The sequence below is a fragment of the Tetrao urogallus genome, assembly GCF_951394365.1.
Source record: "Tetrao urogallus genome assembly, chromosome: 11".
NCBI classification, from domain to species: Eukaryota; Metazoa; Chordata; class Aves; order Galliformes; family Phasianidae; genus Tetrao; species Tetrao urogallus.
In genome coordinates this window covers 16,052,607-16,074,790 of record NC_136824.1, presented here as the reverse complement: position 1 = coordinate 16,074,790, position 22,184 = coordinate 16,052,607, and the positions used below count along the sequence as shown (strand labels likewise).

The following is a 22,184-nucleotide window of genomic DNA, read 5'->3' as shown; positions in this document are numbered from 1 at the left end:
AGGATTGGCAGAGAAATTGTAGTAGTGAGACTTTACTAAATGTGACTGAGTAGCAGATGATTTCGTCTTATATTTTTACAGGACCTAGAAAAAAAGCTTGATGTCTTCAATATAGTCCTAGCAAGACAACAGGCACAAGCTGAGGTAAGAAATTATTTCTGTTCAGTAATATTGTAGCACTTCAAATAGGATTGTTTTGTCATTATAGAGTCTTGACAAAATCTGTGGTGATGAGTATGGCTGAATGGGGAAAAAAGAAGGCAAGCTTCCAGTTTTTCCAGGACAGGAATAAATCAGTTTACAAACTAGAAGCGATTCCCCAGTACTTACCACTGTGTGTGCTGTTTCTGCTGTCTAGACTGTACCATACTGCAGTTGTCTCTGCATTAATGATTGTTTTGTTCCTTTGACTTTTGTTATTTCAAGACTAGCTCTACAGGTATTCGAATCAAACATATACAGCTGTTACCACACAATCTGTACTTTCAAATATTCTGATGCCTTTCTAGTGGACAGCAAATTTAATTAAACACCAGCTATGATAGAATTTTTAAGAGGTAGATGAAACCTACGTTTTATTTTGGAAATCATTTGTGACACTAAGTAGTTGCCTGTTACAATGCTAGGGAAAATGTGGGGTCTGCAGTTGAGGTAAAAAACACTTAGCATTCTGAAGGTAAGCTCAGAATAGTCCCTCTTGCAGGGGTGATGTTGCTGTCCCTCTCATGCCTATTAAACACATAATGTACAGGAAAACAAAATACATAATAATTAATTACATATTTTAATGTCTGCTTTGTAGACAATAAGATCCGGACAGAAACTACTGAAGAAGAAAGGCACTGAAGCTGAAAAAAAAAGTGGAGGATGGTTTAGTGGTTTCTGGGGTAGGAGAGAATCTAGAAAAAAGGAAGATGAAGAATCATCCGTTCCTGAAAGTAAGTGTAGGCTGTAATATAGTAACTTTTTAAGACTTCAGAGTTTCTATATACTTGGTTGAATGAAGACAAAGAAGCAAGTTACGGTATGTCTTACTGTATGTTCCCTACTGTACAGAAGTGAGTATGAAATACACAATACCACACAGTAGTGATCTATTTTGTGATTTTATTTACTGCTATTGATGATTGAGTTGGAAAATAGGGAGTATTTCTGAAATGGCCCTAAATACTGCAGAACCTTCTAAGGAGAAGAGTATCGAGTTTTTAGCTGTTTTACAGGTGACGACTGAAATATTGTATTCTGGTCATCTTCCATCTAAAAGAGAAAGTGCTTCTAATAGTACTCCTCAAAGCTCTTTTCATTGCTGGAAAATGTGGATCGTCTCGTAATGTAAATGATGGTAATTTTAGTGCTACATACATAATGCCATATATGAAGGCTGCTTATTATTTTACAAAGTGGACTTTACTGCAATATAATATAGAGCTTTGTGTCAACAGAACTTAAGTACAGTAGAAAACTAGTGGGAGGGAAATTGGTTATAGTTGCTAGCTGAAGTGTAAGCTTTTGTGGATTTTATTTATGTATGTATATATTTATTTATTAGCTATCGATGAACTAATGACACCAGAAGAGAAGGCTAAGCTTTTTACTGCTATTGGCTATAGTGAGAGCTCCTATCACCTCTCCTTACCGAAACAGGTAAACAACTTTTAAGGGGATGGTTTAAAAACAAATCTTTCTATTATTGTGCTTCCCATGGGAAGGCTCAGAATTCTAAGTGGCAACATTGTATTATTCTCTGTACAGTCAGTCCTGTGAGCTTACCTGCTTGTCAGGTTGAGAAGAGTAGAGCAGCAGCAAGCATCTGTGACCAACAAAGAAGATGCAAAATGCAAACAGTGCACTTGTGTAGGAAAAGGTTGATTTCTTGGTTTAGACAAACTGTGAACTGTAAAGGTGCTTTCATTTTTGTCAATACCACATGGAAATGTGCAGGCTTCAAATTGATTATGGAGTATGGTTCAATTTTTCTTAACTTGCTGATTGACACAGTCACAAATGGTACATAGACAAAATATGTTTTTGACACTTGCTTTCACAGTTTAAAACCCCTGTGAGTTCTTAGAAGAAAAAAAAAATTCAAATTGACTCAGTATTTCTTGAAATACCATGTTTTATATTAGAGAAATGTCTGGTGAGGGTTGAAGGTTCTGTAAACTGAGGTTATTGCATGTGGATGTATGGCTGCTGGTTTAGCCATAACTCCACATTGCATTAGATTCATTTAAATTAGGAGTTCAGAAAAACTTTTGTGATGAAGATGACTAATTGCAGTTTTCTCTCTCTTTGCTAGTATATTGCCCATATTGTGACATTGAAGCTGGTGAGCACTTCTCTTACAATTAAAGAAGACCAGAATGTGGCAGAAACTCTTAAAGTACAGATAATTGATTTGAGTACAAAAATATCACAACGCCCAGGAGCACAAGCCATTAAGTAATTAGATTTATATTTTGCTTTTGTAGAAATATTACTTTTTTCAAACTTCTTACACCTTTTTTTTTCTTGAAAATTGTATTTATTTTTTTACATGGATTTTTTTTTTTTTTTTTTTTTTATTTCATTCTTTCTAGTAATTAGAAGATATTGTCAGTTTGGTGAATAATATTGAATGGAATGAGGAAAACAATATTATTTGTTGCTGTGTGAATGTGAATGAGTTGTTTATTGAATTTATATGTTGAAGTGCTGTATATGAACTCTGGGAATTATTTAAGCAGTGTGCAATGGTTTAGCTAACACGTTCCAGCCAAGCTATTGAATGTGAGGTGGCTTACTTCCTACAGAAAAAAAATCCATGCCTGTGTGTACATTGTGTGTACATATAAGCCAGCACGTGGAAACCTTTCTCTTCTGAGAGAAATCACACCAGAAATAATGAGCACAAGTTATTGTTACACAGTGATGTAAGAATGCTTTCAGTGTCCGGAGAACGAGTCTGCATTTGTTCACACTTTCATTTGCAGTTCCTTTAGCTTTTGACTTCATGCATAGGGTCACCAGCTGAGTTGTGAACTGTGGAAATATTTTGCTTAAAACAGTTTTATTAAAGGTGTGATCACAACCCCCAGAAAAGCTGTACAAATTTTACATAAATGTATGCCATATTGTTTACTTGGCGGGAAGTGGTCCACAGAGAGATTCCAGCAAGAGAGACCCAGCACCCTGAAAAGAATTCTGTTTCTAATAACTGCAGTTGAAAGGAAAATATCACCCTTGTTGTGAAGAACATGGCTCCTACCTATTTCTTCACAGTTTATTCATGTTACAATGAGTTAACCATGTGGTTTGTTAGTCCTGTGACACTAGCTTGATTTCTTATTTTCCTTTATCAAAAGCCTTCTGATACTGCTTGTTCCTCATAGATGGACCTGTTCCAGTTTCTAATTTATATAGTAATTACCCACCTGTCGTCTTTAGGGTGGAAGCAAAGCTTGAAAACTGGTATGTTACCGGCCTGAGACAGGAAAACATTATACCATCTCTTGTGGCTTCCATTGCGGACAGCAAGTCTTCTCTACTGAAAATAGAGTTTAATACTAATCCAGAAGATAGTACTGCTGATCAGAGTCTTAGTATTGAATCACAGCCTGTGGAAATAAAATATGATGCAGTAAGTAGTAATCAAAATTGTTCTTTCTTTTGTGATTCTTTTTTTAACTGTTGCTTTCATTCTCTTTGCTCGATTAAGATTTATTTTGTAGTTTTTTTCTGAATTGCTTATCATTATGTTGTTAAAATATGTTGTTAATTCTTGTCTCTTTGTCTTTAAAAGAGAACAATAAATGCAATGGTAGAATTCTTCCAGACAAGTAAGGGAATGGATCTTGAAAGATTGACATCAGCCACGTTAATGAAGCTCGAAGAAATCAAGGAAAGAACTGCTACAGGTAAGGGACATCTCACTGGAGGCAAAGCCTCGAATATCATAGAATATTTCTTTCAAAACTTTGTGTGTTGATTGCTGGCTAAATAGAATTACTAGACGTCTTTTTTATCTTGTTGGGTTTTTGTTTGTTTGTTTGTTTTGTTTTTTTTTTTTTAAACTTAGAATAATGGATGTTCTTTTAGTGGAGAGCAATTGGTTTAGGTGGAAAACAAACCTTTAAAAAAGTCAGCCTATATCTAAGATGTGTTATATTTCAGATAACATTTCTTCGTATGTGACCTGGAAAAATGTTTTCTTGTGAGTCGCATTTCAATTGTAATGTCCCTTCTCTTTTGTTTTGTAGGATTAGTTCATATTATCGAAATGAGGAAAGTCCTTGACTTGAAGGTTCATCTGAAACCTTCCTACCTTGTGGTTCCGCAGACAGGTTTCTACCATGAAAATTCAAATTTGCTGATCTTAGATTTTGGTACATTTCAGGTATGTGAATGATCTCTTTTCATAAGCACAGAAGAAGAAGGAAATAGTCTTTTTTTTTTTTTTTTCCTCAACATATCTGTCACGTAAAACTGTGAATATCAGAAAGTGAAGGTGTGCATCTGCAAAAGTATTCTCACCTAGTGTGCTTAAAAAATCAACTGCAGTCAGCAGTTCTGTCAGTGTTCAGAGCTGTTGGGTTGACTATGATGTAGCTGTGTAACCTGCCCCAGAAACATTGTCTTTTTTGATAAATCATGATAATAATATTTTAATTAATAATATATTTAGCTAAATGTGATTATTTTTCCTTTTGTTTATCTTTAGAATGAGGTACCTCTTATTAATATAAGAGGATATATGTTTTTTACTTGATTTTGAAAGTTGATTCTGTTACTTCTATGAAAATAAAAAATGGCAATTATTTAACTTGCTTTTAATTGACTAAATATTTTGTTTGTACTTCAGCTATAAACTTTTAAATTAATAATAAGACTTCATTTCACATTACATGAATTGTATGGTTTGATAGCACCATCAGAAATAACAATTTAATAGCCTTGGTGAGGGAAGTGTGAAAGTAATCAAGGTATGTTCTCTATAATAATCCAACTGGCTATCAGGAAGTTACATGAATCGTCTTTTTCACCATCACTAGAACTAATATTTTGCATGAGTTTTATACTTATCTTGTTCTTACGTTTTCTAGCTGAACAGCATGAACCAAGGCAGTAGTGAAGCTTCTAGTTTTTCATCCTTAGAAGAGATTATGGACAAAGCTTATGACAAGTTTGATGTGGAAATAAAAAATGTGCAACTTCTTTTTGGAAGAGCAGGTACTAAAACAAAACTTTTAAACTAATAATTAAATATTTACTAAAATGCTTTTGAACTATTAATCAGTTGTTTACTGAAAAACTGTTTACTCAGAGGATTGCTGAAGTACACCTTTCTGTCATTAGTAAATATGTTTTTGAAGAGAAAAGGCAAACAAAAAAACAGAATTTAAGTAAACAGATTAGTTTAAAAACAAACAAACAGCCACCTCTTCTAGTGTTAAGCTGAGAAATTTCCTTGTTAGTTTTTCTTGAAACATCTGCTTGTGTTTTGGTTGTAGGTCTGTGTATTATTTCTTTATTTTGCTTTTGAGCAACGTAAACACATACAATTATTATTATCTTTACTATGCTGTAAAATATGGGTGAAGTTGGCCTTAGTAGTAGTTCATTTGGACTTAAGTTTTATGGTTGATAAAATGCTAGGTTACTTTAAAAAATTTTTGGTATTCAAGTGCATCATTTAGTGTGGAGTTGAGCTTAACAGTGCCAAGTCAATGTATTGTTAAGGAATGTAGAAAATCTATTAAAAAGCCCTTAGAACATCTCACCCAAATTGTTCTGACTGCTTTGGTTTGTGAGTGGGTTCTTCAGCTTTTCTTGGGGATGCTATTTGAATACTCACAGTATTTTAATTATAGCAATTAGCAAGCAATGTGTTTCATCTAAATGGATTTAATCCTTGCAGGTGAAGACTGGAAGAAGGCTCGTTTTCAGCATTCGTCAACTTTACATATGTTACAGCCTATGGATATTCATATACAGCTGGCAAAATCAATGGTGGAAAGAGATACAAGAATGGCAAAGTAATGTACTAATGTTGAGAGGGTTTATTTTTTAATTACTGTGTACATACAGAAAAGAACAAAAAATACTTCAGAATTTGAAGACATCAATGTCTTAGTTAGCTTACTACTTTTAACAAAGCCTTTTTTCACTGTTTGTTCCCTGATCACCTTAATGAAGTAACTAAATGAATGACTGAAAACCTGATTTTGAGATTTTGATGGGTGCAACACTTGCTTTTAATGCAGATTCACTAGCTTTACTGTGATCTGACTTCAGTATCAGTAATGTTTTAAATCAAGAATTGGTGTGTACTGTTTCTTTTGTCTTAGAACCAGATTTCTTTTTTCTTAAGGTTTAAAGTGTCAGGAGGGCTTCCTTTGATGCATATCAGGGTTTCTGACCAGAAAATCAAGGCGATTTTTGATCTGATTGATAGCATTCCATTGCCTCAGATGTCATCTGTTTCAATTCCAAGCACAAAGGTAAGCTGAATATTAATAATAAAAGTTAAACAATACTACTACTACTAAAACTTTGACAACAGAATCAAAGTGATTGTTATATGAATTCCTCCTAATGTCTGCTCACTTTTTTTATCTGAAATACGAGATCTGTTGCTCATCTGAGCTGTGCAAAGTGTCTTCATTGCGACTTAACATCAGAACATGTTGGCTAATTCCAACAGAGCTAGCTTTGTCACTGTCATGTTGGCTTCAGTATAAATATTGCCCAAACTCAAATGTCTAATAAATGAAAGACCAGCTTAAAGATTTATCATCATTGGAAAGTGCAACTCAACATACCAAGTTATGAAAACTTAAAAACTGACTTTTTTTTTCTTCTCACTCTAGGCAGCAACTATTCCCACAATTCCTGTTGATGCCAAAGGATTGCTTCCTACACACCACTTCTTAGCAGAAATGGTGTCAGGTAAGAAAGAAAGAACATAGCAAAATTTATGGAATATCTCAGTATTTTCAGGCAAGTATTGGTCTTAAAGCATGCTATTAGGACACTAGGGATGAGTACAGTTGTCTCTAACTTGGATAATAAGATTATTAAAATGCTGTTGTTACCTCGGAATACTACATATGCTTTTTTTTTTTTTAAAAAAAAAAAAGCTTCTTTATTGAAATAAATTCATATTCTGCATACGCAACTTCTTAAATAAGTAGAGTGAGCTGTTAATAGCAATTGCATTAGGATGTGATTAGCAATCCAGCAATTATCCAGATGTCATGCCACGTCTTTTAGAGAATTGAGAAAACTTTTTCAAAAGTGAATTACACTGTTTTAGTCAAAACCAGGTCTACTGCTGTCATTTGAAGAGTTTGATGTTAAAGACGTCTACTTCGAAGTAAGCACATGGCAAAGGCTAAATAACGTATTCAAAGCACATATTCTTTTATAAGTAGCAAGGGTATGGCAGAAATACTGCTGCAAACGTTACAGGAGTGCTGTCTGAAATGTTTTGCATTAGTCAAGGTCTTCTGTCTGCAAATACAGAGCAAGACTAGCAAATGGCAAATTAGATTGAAGCTTTGGATTTGAATGTTTATTTTCCTAGTTGTTCCAGAAAAAAATTTGCACAGTGGCATCTAATTATGCAACTAAATTCTAGTGCTTTCTTCAATAGAGCTTCAATTTTTGTTGCTTTGCCATTTTCATCTAATGGGAAGAAGGCAATATAGATGTAAAAAGTGTGCTTTGTCAGATTAGATTTAAGTGGTACTAGAATGGGAAAGAAACAGGGAGAGATCCATCCTTGTTCCTGGTAAAAGCTTACTGAGGAGGAGGTCACCTCTGTTCTGCAGACTCTGAAGAAGAATATTTTGATTTTGAAGAAAGTTGTGAACAAAGCGATAGGACACTTAGAAAAGGAGAAGAAATAGGAAGCAAGGAATCTGCTAAAGAGGAACTGACAGATCTTCAACTGAAGTTTGAAATTAAAGAGGTGTGTCTCTTTAATTCTATCTTAATCTCCTATATAAAGACTACTTACTAGAAGAAAACCCATTATTCTATTACCAGTGTTGTCCAAGTTTATGGACACATGACACATGTTTACCAAAGTAAAAATATAAGTGTGTGTGTATATATCAGTTTTATTTATAAAACACAGAGAAGAGTACATAAAATGTATATTCTTCAAGTGTGTGTATAAGTTGTGTAATACAACACAAACAGCAACAAAAAAATCTAAAGAGCCCATTCCTGGAACTATTATTTTATATTAACACCAGCACCCACTTCATCCCTTCCCCAGAAAAGAAATGGAATGGAAGAACAAAGCAGGTAACTTGGCAGGTCACCCACAAAGAGCAAAATCCATAAAGTGTCTGTGACCGTCAGGTGTAAACAAGGCATTAATACAAATAGCATTCCTTCATTGTTGATTTGAGCAAAGAAAACACTCTATGTAAAAAGATGGCAGAACTTTTTTTTTTTTCTTACTCATCCAGGTTTTGCTAGAACTCACCAAGCAAGAAAAAACTGAGGAAACAGTACTTGTGTTTGATGTAATGCATCTTGGGACAGAAGCAACTGTCAGAACATTTAATTTAGCAGCTGTATCATATTTGAAGACAATAAGCCTGGATTACTATGAAATTGGAGGTAATGTAGGAGTAATATATTGTATGTATTTATAGTAGCCTATATTGTATATATATATAGTAGCCTTTTTTTCTGTGCTCCATAATATTCAGACATTGCTCTAGTTTTACCATAAACATATTTCACCATATGCACCATATTTCAGTATTATGCAACTTTCCACTGGCAGTGCTTGTCTCAGTTGTGCAGCTGTCAGTTGTGGACTGCCACCTTACTGCTTAGCAGATAAATAAATAAGTGAAATACTGCTTAGCAGATAAACAGATAGTTTGGGATAGAGAATACAGACTTGCTGGTTTAGACTTGAAGACAAACCACTGATTCATGTGTCATGGGGCAGTAGATTTTAACAAACTACATTGAAAACTAACCCCTGCGTTCAAGGCACAAATGCCACTGGCTCACTGAAAGGAGAAATCTAACTAACTTGTGTATTTTGGGTCTGTTTTCTTGTACGTTACAGGTAAAAAAGCACCCCTTCATTTAATTAGTTCATCAGATAAGCCTGGCTTAGACCTTCTGAAGGTGGAATATATCAAGGTAAAGTTTAATCTTTCTAAAGGATGATTTTTTTGTTTGTTTAAACATAACAAAGTCTTTGACCTTCTATTTACAGAAGATATTTTATATTTTAAGAGCCCGGAGGGTGGTTTGAGTTAACCTCTATGCTAATCATTCATTTCAGGCTGACAAAAATGGTCCACACTTCCACACTGTATTTGACAACACTGAACAGAAAATTCAAGTGAGTAGGGATTTTTTTCTTTTTCCTTCCTTTTGTACCATGGAGCCTGAAAGTTCATAAGCATGTGTCAGTTTTTATACCCTTAATGTAAGAGCTGTATGTTGGTCTATTTCCTAACTGTGGAGAACGTCTATGTAGTTACAAGCTAATGTGGATAAAATTAAAATAGTATAAGTGTGTGTCATCTTCTCAAGCATGTAAAATGTTAATAATGGAAAAATGTAGCAGAGGGAGAGGTTTTTATGCTGCTTGTCAAATTGAATATTTATATGTTTGAATATTTAAATATTGTGATCTGTGTAATCAGCACTCTGGTTAAATTTGCCATGAAGTCTATGTACATTTAAGAGTGTTTTATTTTTTGTTAGAAAAGGGAACTTGTTCTAGTTCTTGCTGTGAAATAGGAGCTTGTTGTGATACTATTTTCCACTTCTTTCATTCTCTGGAATGATAACATAATCTCTCAAAACATCCTGTATTGCAGTAATTAATGACAGTGAATATGTACTTTCTTAACTTCTGGTTGTTGTGCTGATGGCATATTTTTGAGTGTTCATTCTAAGTAAAAACAGTATATTGGTGAGAAATAACTTCTCTGAAAGGTATTTCCCTCCCTTTTGAACATCTTGACCAATTTTTTCCTGCCTTGAAATCATTTGAAGGCCATCTGGTCCATCTCCCCTGCAGTGTGCACTGCTAGCCACATAGTTTTAGAGTATCTGCAGATTTTATCAGGGAAGTTCAGATAATACTGGATTTATTTATTTATTTATTAAGAATTGGCTCCTGAAGCTCTAGCAGGAGATGACGTGTTTATTTCAATATTAGTGGATGGAACTGATTGATTTCACTTTATGGGAGAATGCTGATATTTAGAAACTCCACTTACTCTATGTGGTTAAGTGTTGTATTCTGGCTTCTCAGTAAGGCTTACGTGTCTGTAAGAACTGGGTTTGAGGTCTTTTCTATTCCAAGCTGATTCAAGTGGATCATCTGGTTTGCTAAACTACAAGGCGGTGGTTTATCCGTAGTTTTGGATTCCCTTAATCTATTTGCTTACAAATTTCTCTATCCCGAGTATCTGTATGGCAGTCAGCTGCCTCTTATCCTTTCGTCTTGTACTGGGTTATGCATGCAAGGAGTCTGAGTTTGACAGAGCACAGTGTTTGAGCGAACTGAATCCTGATTTAAGTTAGACTACATTAATCCCAATGTGTCTTCTTAAATTAGTCATCTGAGAAGGAATTGCCTCTCTTCTAATGCTTCTAAATTCATTTTGTGTCATTTGAGGAAGCAATAACTTAGTGGTTATGGCTGTTGTTGTCAGATTGACTTATTTTTTAAGCCTACCATTTTTCTGCTTTACAAAAAACTTTTCTTCCCTTTATTATGTGTTGCTGGTGATATGTTTAACTTCCCTATTTCTAAGAAATTGTTGTGCTCCTGTAGTGGAAATGCTAAGTTATGGTTTGAAAAAGTGATTGATCACCTGGTGGGAAAGGAGGGCCAACCCAGGGCAGCTCATGTGCATGCAATGTAATATACCTGAGTGATAGAAGGGGTGGAGCCAGGATCCATCCCTTCCCAGGCCTCATTTAAGGGTTGGCAGTGGAGGTAAGAGTAACTTATTAGAGATGCCTTGTACCTGAGGGCTTCCAAGGGTAACTAGATTCTTCCTTTTGTTTCTGTGTCCATTGCTGCTGCATTTGTGCATACCCTTGTTTGCTGCAGCCTAGAACTTCTCTGCTATGTTGTCATTGCTGCACTTCCCGTAGCATTACAGTTCCATTGGGTGCTTTTTTTACTTGTTACCAATACTTTGTGATGTGGAGTCTCATGTTTTCAACAGGTAGCTTTTTCATCACTTAACATTCTGCTGCATACAGAGGCCCTTATGTCTGCTGTCAGTTTTCTGGCAACTGTTAGTCCATCAGGAAGTAGCAAAGTGACACCAACTAAAGAAGAAAAGCAACAAGATGACCTTTCATTAAAGAAAGGTATACTTATGCATTTGTCAGAATGGGTCTGGGTGGATATGTTGTATGTTGGCAAAAAGATGAAATGCTAGAGAATCTGATGAGTTTAGCCCAGCTGGGTGGGGATCATGGCTTATGTCACAGTGCCTCAATGTGTTGATGGACTGTTGTAGAGAAAAGCCTGATGAAAATCTTACTGTTCCTAGAGAACTAAAAATTATGTTAAGATAATAGCTCCAGAGAGGAGCAGATTCTAACATGCTAAGAGATGAAAGAACCTGTAGGAAGTCATATTGAATCATCGGAATGCCAATCACTAAACTAAAACAGGCCTCCTGTGCTTTTGGGAGTTTAACTGAAAACATGTGTGCTGTGCCTTGGAAAAACACCTCCTGTCTTTTCTAGTGACGAGACCTTCGAAGGATAAGGATGTCTTTGCCTTCAAGGTCTTTGCCAAGCTGGATGCTGTTTGTTTAAATCTTTGTGATGATACAAAGAACATTGCAGAAATCAAGATTCAAGGTACTACGTTTTCTGTTAGTACTGACCTTGTGGTTTAATTTCAAAGCAACTGTGTTTTTTGTGGTTTTTTTCCTTGTTTTCCTCTTTGGGTTGTTTCTGTTGTTTCCTTCTGTTTCTATAAGTCTCAAATGCCTTGGATATAATAGAGCTCTTAGTTACTGTGTCCCTTATTGTAGAAATAGTAAATTACCTGAGTCCTAATTTGAAAACAAAGGAAGAAATCAAGTGTTTGTAGGTTTACCTTAATATATGTGTGCCTATGTTTTTTGAGGTATTTGTTAAATTTGATTTGGGATGAAGAACAGAAATTTTTGTAGCAATATTACTTAATTAGGAATGGTGAGGGGAATGTCTTATCAGTTTTTTTTGAGTTGTCCCCCTTGCCCCAAAATTAGGTGTTACTTTGCTACTACTGTTTGTTCTTTCATTTGGCAGGTCTTGATTCATCTCTTCTTCTTCAGTCAAATCAAACGGATTTCTTTGCCCGACTTAAAGACATAGTTGTCACAGATGTTGATACGAGGACCCTTCATAAAAAAGTACAGCAAGTTTTTAAGTCTTAATTGTTTCTTCATTAATTTTGTGTGTGCGAGTGAAGTGTAATGCGTATTCTTATTCCATTCTTCAAAATACTTGATTTCACATGAGTACCTCTTTCCCGCTCGAAGTGGAGAATGAAGGCTTTTATACTGGAGGAATTGTTGTCCAAACAGACTTTCCTTAAGAAGACTTCTGTTACTAGCTTATCTGATAGACTGACAATATATTTGTTTCTTCTTTGTGCTTTCTTAAAAGCTACTGATGGCTGCTGTATATTTTTTCTTTCTTTCTAGGCTGTATCTATAGTAGGAGATGAAGTTTTCAGTTTCAGTCTGATATTATATCCATATGCTACTGAGGGAGAAGCCTATACTGATATGTCAAAAGTGGATGGTACTGTATCTTTGAAAGTAGGCTGTATTCAAGTAGTATACCTTCACAAATTTCTTGTATCTTTGCTGGTAAGTCTTTTTTCTTTATGTGACTTGGGATGCATTCATTAGCTTTCCCTATTTGCAACCTCAGAGAGACTTATAACTTGAGTTTCTGTAAGAGTGTGCTTAAATTTCCTTATGTACTACTTATAAACTTGGATAAGCCAACTGTAACTGATTTGGAAGTCAAAAACTACCAAGCTCTAGAAATGCCAGAGGCTGCTCTGTGCCCTTTCTACTCACCTATGCTCTTAAAGCGTTTCAGTTCTCACACCAGGCCCCAGGGAAAGACTGAGGTCATTGCAAATGTAACTGAGTTAACACTGGAGACAAAAAAATTTCTGCAAATTAAGATCCTGTAAGGACTACAAATTAATCACTGTAAATCACTTGTCCTTTTGTCAGATATTCTAAATCTTGACTTTTGTAAAGCATTAGTGGGTTCTCTGCCACTAACTACTGACTTCAGTAAGTATTAGCATTCACTGGTAAAATAGAGGGGCTTTAAAACAACGTATCCCTTGGAAGGTAACGAGATAAAAGAACCTTACCACTAATGTGGGTGGGAAATGGAAGCAAAGTGATGAGTTTAAAAATCATTGGGTTGTAGTGGTTAGTACATTTCTGGCCCTGTAACAGATATAATGGGAAAAGGTATTCAAGGAAAACTTAACACAGTAAGCAGCAGAACTTTTAGTTGATGTTGGTTATTATTGGTGTTGTAAAATGAGAAATTAGTTGAGATTAAAAAAGAAAAAGCCCTATTTATAGCTGTATTTCTCCTTTCTCTTCAACTCTTTATTCTAGACCTTCTTGAACAACTTTCAGACAGCTAAGGAGGCTCTGAGTGCTGCTACAGTCCAAGCTGCAGAAAAGGCTGCTACCAGCGTGAAAGATCTGGCTCAAAGGAGCTTTCGACTCGCTATGGACATTCACTTAAAAGCACCAGTTATAGTCATTCCTCAGTCCTCAGTTTCCTTCAATGCTATAGTAGTAGATCTTGGCTTGATTAAGGTTCAGAACCAGTTTAGCTTGGTGTCTCCAGAAGGCAATTTGCTTCCTCCAGTCATTGACAAAATGGATGTGCAGCTGACTAAGCTGAAACTGTCTAGGTAAAGTGCATTTCATCAAGTAATGCCTTAGCTAGTTGGTATTATTAATGCTTTGTAAGGCACTAATCTACTTGTTTATAAATTGTGGTTAGTGGCAGTCACATATTTGGTGTTAAAATACATCAGTTGAAATTAATGTTTCCCATTTATTTCCGTGGGAAGTACAGCATATGCAAAGAGCACAGTTACGGTGCTTGGTAGAGCAAATTATCAACTACAAAAAGCTGTTTTTTCAGTGTAGTCATCATCATTAGCTATAGCTTTTTACCTGTGATGAATAAGAGCCTGCATGATGTGCTCCTAAAAATCTGCATGGCTGTCTGGAACGTTCCTTGTCTTTCGTGTCACTGTCACCACTGCTGAAATGTGCCACACGTGACCTCACTGTGCTGACATCCACTGTCAGTAAGCATTCAGCTAGCAGTGATTGATGTCAGTGGATGCAGTCTTTCCCACATGAAGGAATTTAATCCCACACCATTGCTTCATCCATACTTCCATGCCAGACTGCCCCTTTGCCACCATCCAAGAAAATGTAACTATATTGGTGGGAAGGTTCAGCCTATACTGTTGTACCACCACCATCTGCCTCTGTTATCATAGGCCCACATAATAAAATTGGAGGCATTAATTTTGGGGCAGCTCTCATACTAACATGTTAACCTAGGAACAAATAGATGAGAAGTGAAATAAGATTGCCCTGCTCAGGAAGCCATATATGCCTAAAGAGGTTAAATTTGATATTTTAGTATGTTTTGAGTTTAAAAAAAAAATATATATATATAGCATGATTTAACTGTTTTCTTTAATGTTCTTTTTTTTTTTTTTTTTTTTTCTTCTTTCTTTTAAGAACCACTGTGGAGACAGGTTTATCACATCAGGACATTCAGATACTTCACCCAATTAATTTGAGCCTTTCTGTCCATCGAAATCTAGCTGCAACTTGGTTTCACAAATTGCCAATATTGGAAATCACAGGGTATCTGGATACAATGAATGTAAGTTTAATGAAATTAAGACAGTGAGAAGCTCATAATACTACTTGATGTAAGGCTAGCATGTATGTTTCTGGTCACAAAAGTGGAACAAACTACATGCTGTTAGCTGAGGAATGTTTCAGGAATGTCAATAGCATTTAACTTATGTGTGTAAATATTGAAGCTTGAGAGTGTTGTTAAATACTTAACTCCCTGCATGCGTTTCTTAAGCTGAAAAGATAGGGAGAACTGAAAGGGATGTCAAGCAGTCTTGGTTCTTCCCTGTTGTAAGACAAGATCAACTTACACTGTGTGTTGTTGTGCCCAGTTCTCTGAGTGAGTCTTTTGCATTGCCTTTTGAAAGTTGGTGTCTTTTTGAGAGGAATTTAAATCTGCAAATAATTGCTTTAGTAACTCCAGTTTTGTTTCCTGCCACCTTCCAGTGATCTCAAGAAAGTTCTGTATTTTAGCAATCTGTATACTGTATGTTTAGATAAAAGAGGAGGTAAAATGTCATGAGGTAGCATGTAATTCCTGGTACGTTATTAAAGGTGTTGATACTGTAAGTAAAGCTTTAAGAAGTCATAACCTTGCTAATTCCTTAAGTTCCTATAAAATTATTATTGTTTGTTATTTTCCCGAAGAGATGAGAGTGCTGACAAAAAAACTGTCTTGCTAGAAAACTTTGGTACGCTTTGATAGCTTGTTACAACTTTAAAGAACTGTTGTTGTTGTTTTCTGCTGAGAACTGTGATCTGTGATATTGTAGGTTGTAGTAAGTCAAGAGGATTTGAATGTCTTCCTCAAAGTGTTGACAGAAAACCTTGGTGAAGCAGAACAAACTAGTGCAAAACAAATACTGCAAGAGGAAGGTGAGAGATAACTTGCCTTAAATATGAAGCATGTTAGCTTTCAGGAATAATGAAAATCATGTATTATCTGGAAAGCCAGCTGAGATCTGAGTATGATGTGCAAAATACAAATTCTCTTTAGTTTTGCAAAGACAGTGGTCATACTTAAAACAATATTGAGGAAGATGATATGGTGATTTGATTAACCGATGAGTCATGGAAGTGGTAAGGTATTGAGATTCAGTGAACTTGTTGCCAGAGAGTTTCTACATTCTTCTCTTGCTCCAAAGTTTAAAGCTTTGTGGAAATGTTGCTAACGTATCTCAAATGAATTTTAGCCATATGAATGGAAAAATGGAATTGAATTTGTTTCTTGAGCTAAATGAATGCTAGCAATTTGGTAAGTAAACTAATTTATGTCATGCTGCAGGTAAAATCAAAGGAATGGAGAAATCGACCTTGATGCAGAGTAAGGGTGTTTCAGAAGGAATGCTGTCCGAAAAGAGAAAAGGAACATTAAGCGAAGATGTTATCAATGTGCTGCTTAATTTTGAAATCAAGGAGGTATATGTCCATTTATGAAACTTACTGTTTCTTCTGTTTATCAGTAATAGGCTATAATTGATAATTACTTAAAAAAGGAGGTAGTAACTGACTAATAAAATCTGGAACCCAGATGCTTTAGTTTACAAGGATTTTTTGAGTAGTAACTTTATTTTATTTTTTCCTTGGTCTGCATGATATGACATGGTATTAGTAGAATACTTAACATACACAATATACCTAACAGGGAAAAACAGTTGGTTTTTTTTTTCTCGTATTCTCTGCATTCACCCAGTCTTCATCCTTCATAACATGATACTCAGTTTTTCATAACAAAATGGCTAAAGTAGGTAAGCTAGAACTAATATTTTTGCTGTAAAAAACCAAACCAAAACAAAAACAAAACAACAACAACAACAAAAAAAAAAACACAAAACAAAACACCCCAAAACAACAACAACAACAACAAAAAAAAACAAAATCAAAAAGACAGGACTGATGGTGTTTGTAGATGAAGTACAGGAAAAGTGCATAAGCAGTCTAGAAACAGAGATGTTTGTGGATAAGATATCATCCAAGTACTTTTTTTTTTTTTTTCCTGAAGATATCTGTAATACTTACACATGAGGAACTCAGTATGGCCTTTTAATTTTTAATGTTAGTAGTTATATCTAGTTAGCTTTAATTTTTAGATGAGTTTAGAAAACTTTTCACAGCTTTTTCTTTTTTGAACTTATTATCAAAAGCTGAATTCACATTGACACCCATTCTCTACTTCCTTCCAGATCAGTATAATCTCTATTAACTGTGTTTTGTTTTTTTTACTGTATTCAGGCCATAGCATCCTATTCAAAACTGAAGTATGGTCATATTCTAGCCAGATTAATATTAAATTTAATTAATTAAATACTGTTTAATTAATTAATACTGTTTCTGAGCAGTTTTACTGAAACAGTAAACTTAATTCTTTTTCTGTATTCAAGGTTGTAATAACCCTGATGAAGCAAGTTCAGAAGGAGAGGTATCCATTACACATTCTGAATGTATTACAGCTTGGAACCAAAACCAAAATCAGAAATCATGAATTGACTGCAGCAGCATATCTGAAAAAAATCACTATGAGGTGCACTGAAATAACTGGTAGGTGTTCTAGATAGCTGGTGTCTAGTCACTACAGTGCATACAGTCCTCTTTTGTCAGGAAGGTGCTCAAAGATAGCGTAAACAAACCAAACAAATAAGAGGCTAAATGGCAAGTTAAATTAATGAGCCTAGTAGTAGAATAGTAGTAGTGACTATAGCGTTTCAAAAGGTAGTGCTTCATCTGCAGCTTCTCAGTGGAAAGATGTTTACTGCCTCTGTTTCAGTAAATGTAGTTTATAATGGAGGCATTCCATGGGTGGAAGAAAACTAGTGAATGGAAAGCGTTTCCATTAATTAGTATTTTATTTCTTTATCTGCAGACTCAAATGGAGATCCTCTCTGTATTATTAACTCTTCAAGTAAGACAGACGAACTTCTTCTGAAAATGGAATACACTAAGGTTTCAATACCTTTTTAACTGAGATTATTTGGGGAGTAAAATAAAGCTTCCATACTTAGCCTACGTGGGATCTTTTTTCTTGCTTGTTTTAGAACCTGTAAGATTTATATTTTGCTTAAGAGTTCTAGATACCTATTTCTCCTCTTACCATCACCTTTCTGCTCTGCATGGCATCCATATAGTGCTGGCTTTGCAAGTTAACACACACTTACTGAAACCACTGCGCACCATGGATGTTTGATCTTTTGGTTTGCCTGGGCCACACTAAATGAAAAGAAATTGTCTTTGGCTGCATATAAAGTAGATGGTATGGTTAATGTATATGAGTCACAAAATTCTGAAGTTTTTTTTGTTAAAACATAAAGAGGAAAGCAGTGAGAACACCATAGTCACGAGTTGGACACACAGTGTAACCCAAATGTTTGTAGGCATTCTTTGTAAAAAATACAGAGTAGTACCTTTGCAGAATTAATAGGTGAGATTGTCTTTGCCTATTTAAGTGATAGGCAGTCTTTACAGGGGATTAAAAACTTTTGAGGAGGAGTTAGCTGGTAGATGGAATACAAACTGACTGTGTGCTTGGCTTTTTTTTTCTCCTCTTTCAGGCTGATGCAGATGGACCTGATTTTGTTACTACTTACAATAGCACCAAGCAAAACATTGATGTAAGCACAGGATGTATTTCATAACGTTAAGTTGCTCTAATAGTAATATGTGTGAGCTTGTTAGTTACTGAAGAGAAAAAAGAAGTCTTTCTAATCATTAAAACTTACTACTTTGTATTTTGTTATTTCAAAGAAAAATCTGGGCAAAGAAATTATTTATAGTTATTACTGATTAATTAATGAGCTCGGCAATAGAAGCTATAGGCTCCTAGCTTGTTGAAGTTTTTAAAGACATATTTCTGACTATAGGATTTATGAGTTTTTCCTTCCCCTTTCCCCCACCCTGCCTACGGAACAATAAACTTGACAGCATATAAAATGAGGCCAGGTATTGCAGAATTTGGAGGTTCCTAACTGGGAGATCTTAAGAGCGTTCTTAGAAGTGATGTGTTCAGTCAGTGCTTCTTGCTTTTGAGTTTGAAAGCAGTTACTGATGTGTAGTTTTCCATCACTACAGTGATTGCTAAAGTAAGCTGACTTTGGGAATTGTTGCTTTGAAAAACGTTTTCATTGAAGTAATAGTGTTAGGTGAAGCTTGCTTCTTGCTAGCCCTATGTGGGATTTGTAGTGGTTGATTTACTTCACAGAGAGTCAAGAAAGCTGATATCCCTTAGTGTATCAGTAAAACTAATGTTTTCAGAGAGTCCTTTTTGATTAGAAAAAAATGGTTAACTGATAGTACTTCAAGTAATGGTGAACGTCCTCATTATACTTTGCTCTAGTTTCAAATTTTGAATCTTTTTTTTAATTTCTACTGAAATATATCTACTTGGCTCTAAAGACCTGAGCCAAAGTGCTCTGTAGTCTACAATGAAATGCAGTAGAACTAAAAGCTTACTGAAGAAGTTTATCTACATTAAATAGTGGTTTTGAGGCAGACTCTGTAGTTCTCTCAAGCTTCTCTTCCATAGCTCCCTCATCTACTCTAGAGTTTCTGTATGGTGTTAAGTTGAAAGAGGTAGAAAGGGTGGTATGCATGTGAAAAGCAGGACTTGAATTTTAATTATGGCAATAATTCTGAGTTGTTATTAAATTGGTGTCATAAAAGCTCCTTTGTTTTCCTGCCTTTGTTTTAGGTCGTCTTTTCGTGTTTGGATATAGTACTTCACACAGAGGCTTTAATTTCCATTGTGAGCTTTCTCACTTTTAGTGTTCCATCAGGTGCTTCTCCCAGCACTGATAAAGCACCAGACCACAAGCCTCAAACAGAGGAAAAAGAAAAAGGAAGTGTCCTCAGACCAGGTATTGTCATAAAAGAAAGCCCATGCTTTTGTTATATAGCAGCATCTAGACTTTGGTTTCAGAAGACAGTACATGTGACACCACTGCAAGTGAGAAACAAGTTATGCACAAGTGTATGTGGGGAGAAAATAATCTCCCTTAAAGCAAACAAAAAAACATTGCTGGTATAATGTTCATCTTTGGAGAGGACAGATCTTTTTGCTGTTGCTTAATTCTCTAAATCCACTTCTGCCTTAATTTTTTTCCTAAGTAGTAGACTTCTATTATTAAAGTGAAACAAATGATGTTGCAGTAAACAGTATCAAAGCCTTTCCAAAATGTGTTTTAACTAGGTTGTTCTCCAGTTTATAGGCTGTAAGACTGCTTGCACTGATATAAAAACACATACACACACACAACAACAGTCCCCCCATTTCTCCCCCAGAAAAGCAACATGAGCTCTTGAGTCATGGCGAAGCAGAGAGATGTTCTCGAGTTTCTCCTCCATCTTATGTTTATTTATAGTATTGATATTTCTAACCTTGAAATAGAATAGTTTATACACGTAGGCTTCTTAAGGATGTTTTGTGAATTCATTCCTCTGTTTGTATTGTCTAGAAACTCAGTATTTTTCTAATCTGTTGGTACTGAGTTACTGGTGGTTGGTTGTTGTAATTTTGAAGGCCCCTTTAATTTTGCTTCTGGAACATTTTTTTCCTCAGTAAATAGAATGACACTGACCTTGCTGTTCTATACAAAAAAGACAGCTTAGCTTGTGAGATAATGCTTCAAGTAAAGAAATGTTGACTGTATTCAGTATCCCGTTTTGTTAGAAGCTAGATATTGTCGTGAGTCTTGTTGGACTGAGTTATCTGATGACTGTTCCTGTACCAGAAGGTAAAAAACTAGTAATAATCGTGTCCTATCAAATCATTTATCGTTAACTGTAGAGAATAACTGCAGGTTATTATTTTTGAATCGTATGTACATACATTCATGGAAATACAATATTATAAATGTAACATCTGTTTTAAAGCACTTGCAGTGTTCATCTTACATGTGGCTTGTTTTTCTCATCCAGCATCTGGTAGCACAACCCATGACAATATCTGTGAATTGAAACTTACTGCAAATCTAAATGCCTTCAATATTTCAGTCTGTGATCAGACTTGTAGAATTGCAGACATTAGAATACAAGGTAAGGTTTATTATTTTTGTGTTAAATGAGTTAATCATAGTGAGAAGTGTTATTTCCCTTTGCACACACCTCTGTAAGGCAAATGTGTGTGTTGTGTATGTGCTTTGTGTAACATGTTATGAATGTTGTAATAATATGAATAATTGTATAATGCTCTTCTAGGTAATGCAGTAAAATTTGTTTTACAAAAATTGTTTTTGAATTGATAGATCCTTAATAGTATGAAGATTTATTTTAACTGCTGTTTTAAAACCAATGTATTTTGGCAGATTTTTCGTGCGTAAGGTCAGGACTTTTACGCTGAGCTTTATGTCGGTTGTTACATAGCAGAATTCTGATTTCTAAGGTCTTTTCTTTGTATTCAGTAATAATGTTTCTTTCTTAACAATTTTTGCTCTTTTTTTTTTTTTTAGTTCATAAATGTCTTTTCATAAATGGCTGTCTTCTTCCTTTTGTTTCAAATCAGGAATGGATGCATCTGTAGCTGTGAAGACTAAAAAGATAGAAGTGTTTTCCAGACTTGAGGACATCATAATTACAAATGTTGATCCAAAAACAATCCATACAAAGGTGATGTATTGCACGGATTCTAAGCAAACAAAAAGACCTAATTCTTCAAGCTATTTAATGAAAGCACTGTAGTTGTTATGCTGTGTGGGTACATATGCATCATATCAAATATGATTTAATGCATCAAATAAGCAAAGTTTCATTGGTTTCTTTCCTGCGTCTCAGGGAAGTAAAAATGTATTTTTAATTCTGAAGATTAGCATAAGCTAAAAATAGAATAGAATAATATGACAATCTAGTGAGATGACAGTAGTTACCTGTTGATTTGTTTGTGGAAATATTTATCCTTTAATAACTTAAACAATAATTCTATCACAGCTTACTGCTTGGTAGTGTTGACTACGCAGTCTTCATCTTCTAGGCTGTCTCCATAATGGGAGATGAAGTCTTCAGATTTCAAATGTCACTTTATCCAGATGCTACTGCAGGGGAAGCCTATGCTGATATGTCGAAGGTGGATGGTAAAATGACTCTGAAAGTGGGCTGCATCCAAATAGTTTATCTGCATCAGTTCTTCATGTCTCTCTTGGTAAGGCATTAGCTACGTTTCTCTTCTTAACAGTAACAGTTGTTTTTGTAACTTTTAATCAGTTCTGTTTACTGTCACCAGTACCCTGTGGTGAGCTGATGTACGAGCATGTACAAGTATTTTGTTGATGAACTGTCAGTTTAAAA

The 22,184-nt window shown here is 35.2% G+C and overlaps 1 protein-coding gene across 1 annotated transcript in view; it reads left to right on the top strand.

Moving 5' to 3' along the window:
• Positions 1–22,184, top strand: part of VPS13C (vacuolar protein sorting 13 homolog C) — a gene marked incomplete at both ends in the record, with an annotated part of 78,462 nt that overhangs the window by 18,708 nt on the left and 37,570 nt on the right. The window contains 30 exons of the mRNA XM_079540623.1: positions 82–144; positions 803–938; positions 1,550–1,644; positions 2,300–2,442; positions 3,427–3,619; positions 3,782–3,896; positions 4,239–4,375; positions 5,082–5,208; positions 5,897–6,014; positions 6,350–6,479; positions 6,849–6,927; positions 7,812–7,951; positions 8,460–8,613; positions 9,077–9,153; positions 9,299–9,358; positions 11,208–11,355; positions 11,740–11,856; positions 12,292–12,395; positions 12,690–12,857; positions 13,638–13,942; positions 14,793–14,940; positions 15,689–15,791; positions 16,201–16,334; positions 17,297–17,453; positions 17,776–17,855; positions 18,461–18,520; positions 19,597–19,762; positions 20,823–20,939; positions 21,406–21,509; positions 21,871–22,038. Of these exons, the coding sequence (XP_079396749.1) occupies positions 82–144; positions 803–938; positions 1,550–1,644; positions 2,300–2,442; positions 3,427–3,619; positions 3,782–3,896; positions 4,239–4,375; positions 5,082–5,208; positions 5,897–6,014; positions 6,350–6,479; positions 6,849–6,927; positions 7,812–7,951; positions 8,460–8,613; positions 9,077–9,153; positions 9,299–9,358; positions 11,208–11,355; positions 11,740–11,856; positions 12,292–12,395; positions 12,690–12,857; positions 13,638–13,942; positions 14,793–14,940; positions 15,689–15,791; positions 16,201–16,334; positions 17,297–17,453; positions 17,776–17,855; positions 18,461–18,520; positions 19,597–19,762; positions 20,823–20,939; positions 21,406–21,509; positions 21,871–22,038 (3,846 nt within the window). The remainder of the gene's footprint in view (positions 1–81; positions 145–802; positions 939–1,549; positions 1,645–2,299; positions 2,443–3,426; positions 3,620–3,781; positions 3,897–4,238; positions 4,376–5,081; positions 5,209–5,896; positions 6,015–6,349; positions 6,480–6,848; positions 6,928–7,811; positions 7,952–8,459; positions 8,614–9,076; positions 9,154–9,298; positions 9,359–11,207; positions 11,356–11,739; positions 11,857–12,291; positions 12,396–12,689; positions 12,858–13,637; positions 13,943–14,792; positions 14,941–15,688; positions 15,792–16,200; positions 16,335–17,296; positions 17,454–17,775; positions 17,856–18,460; positions 18,521–19,596; positions 19,763–20,822; positions 20,940–21,405; positions 21,510–21,870; positions 22,039–22,184) is intronic.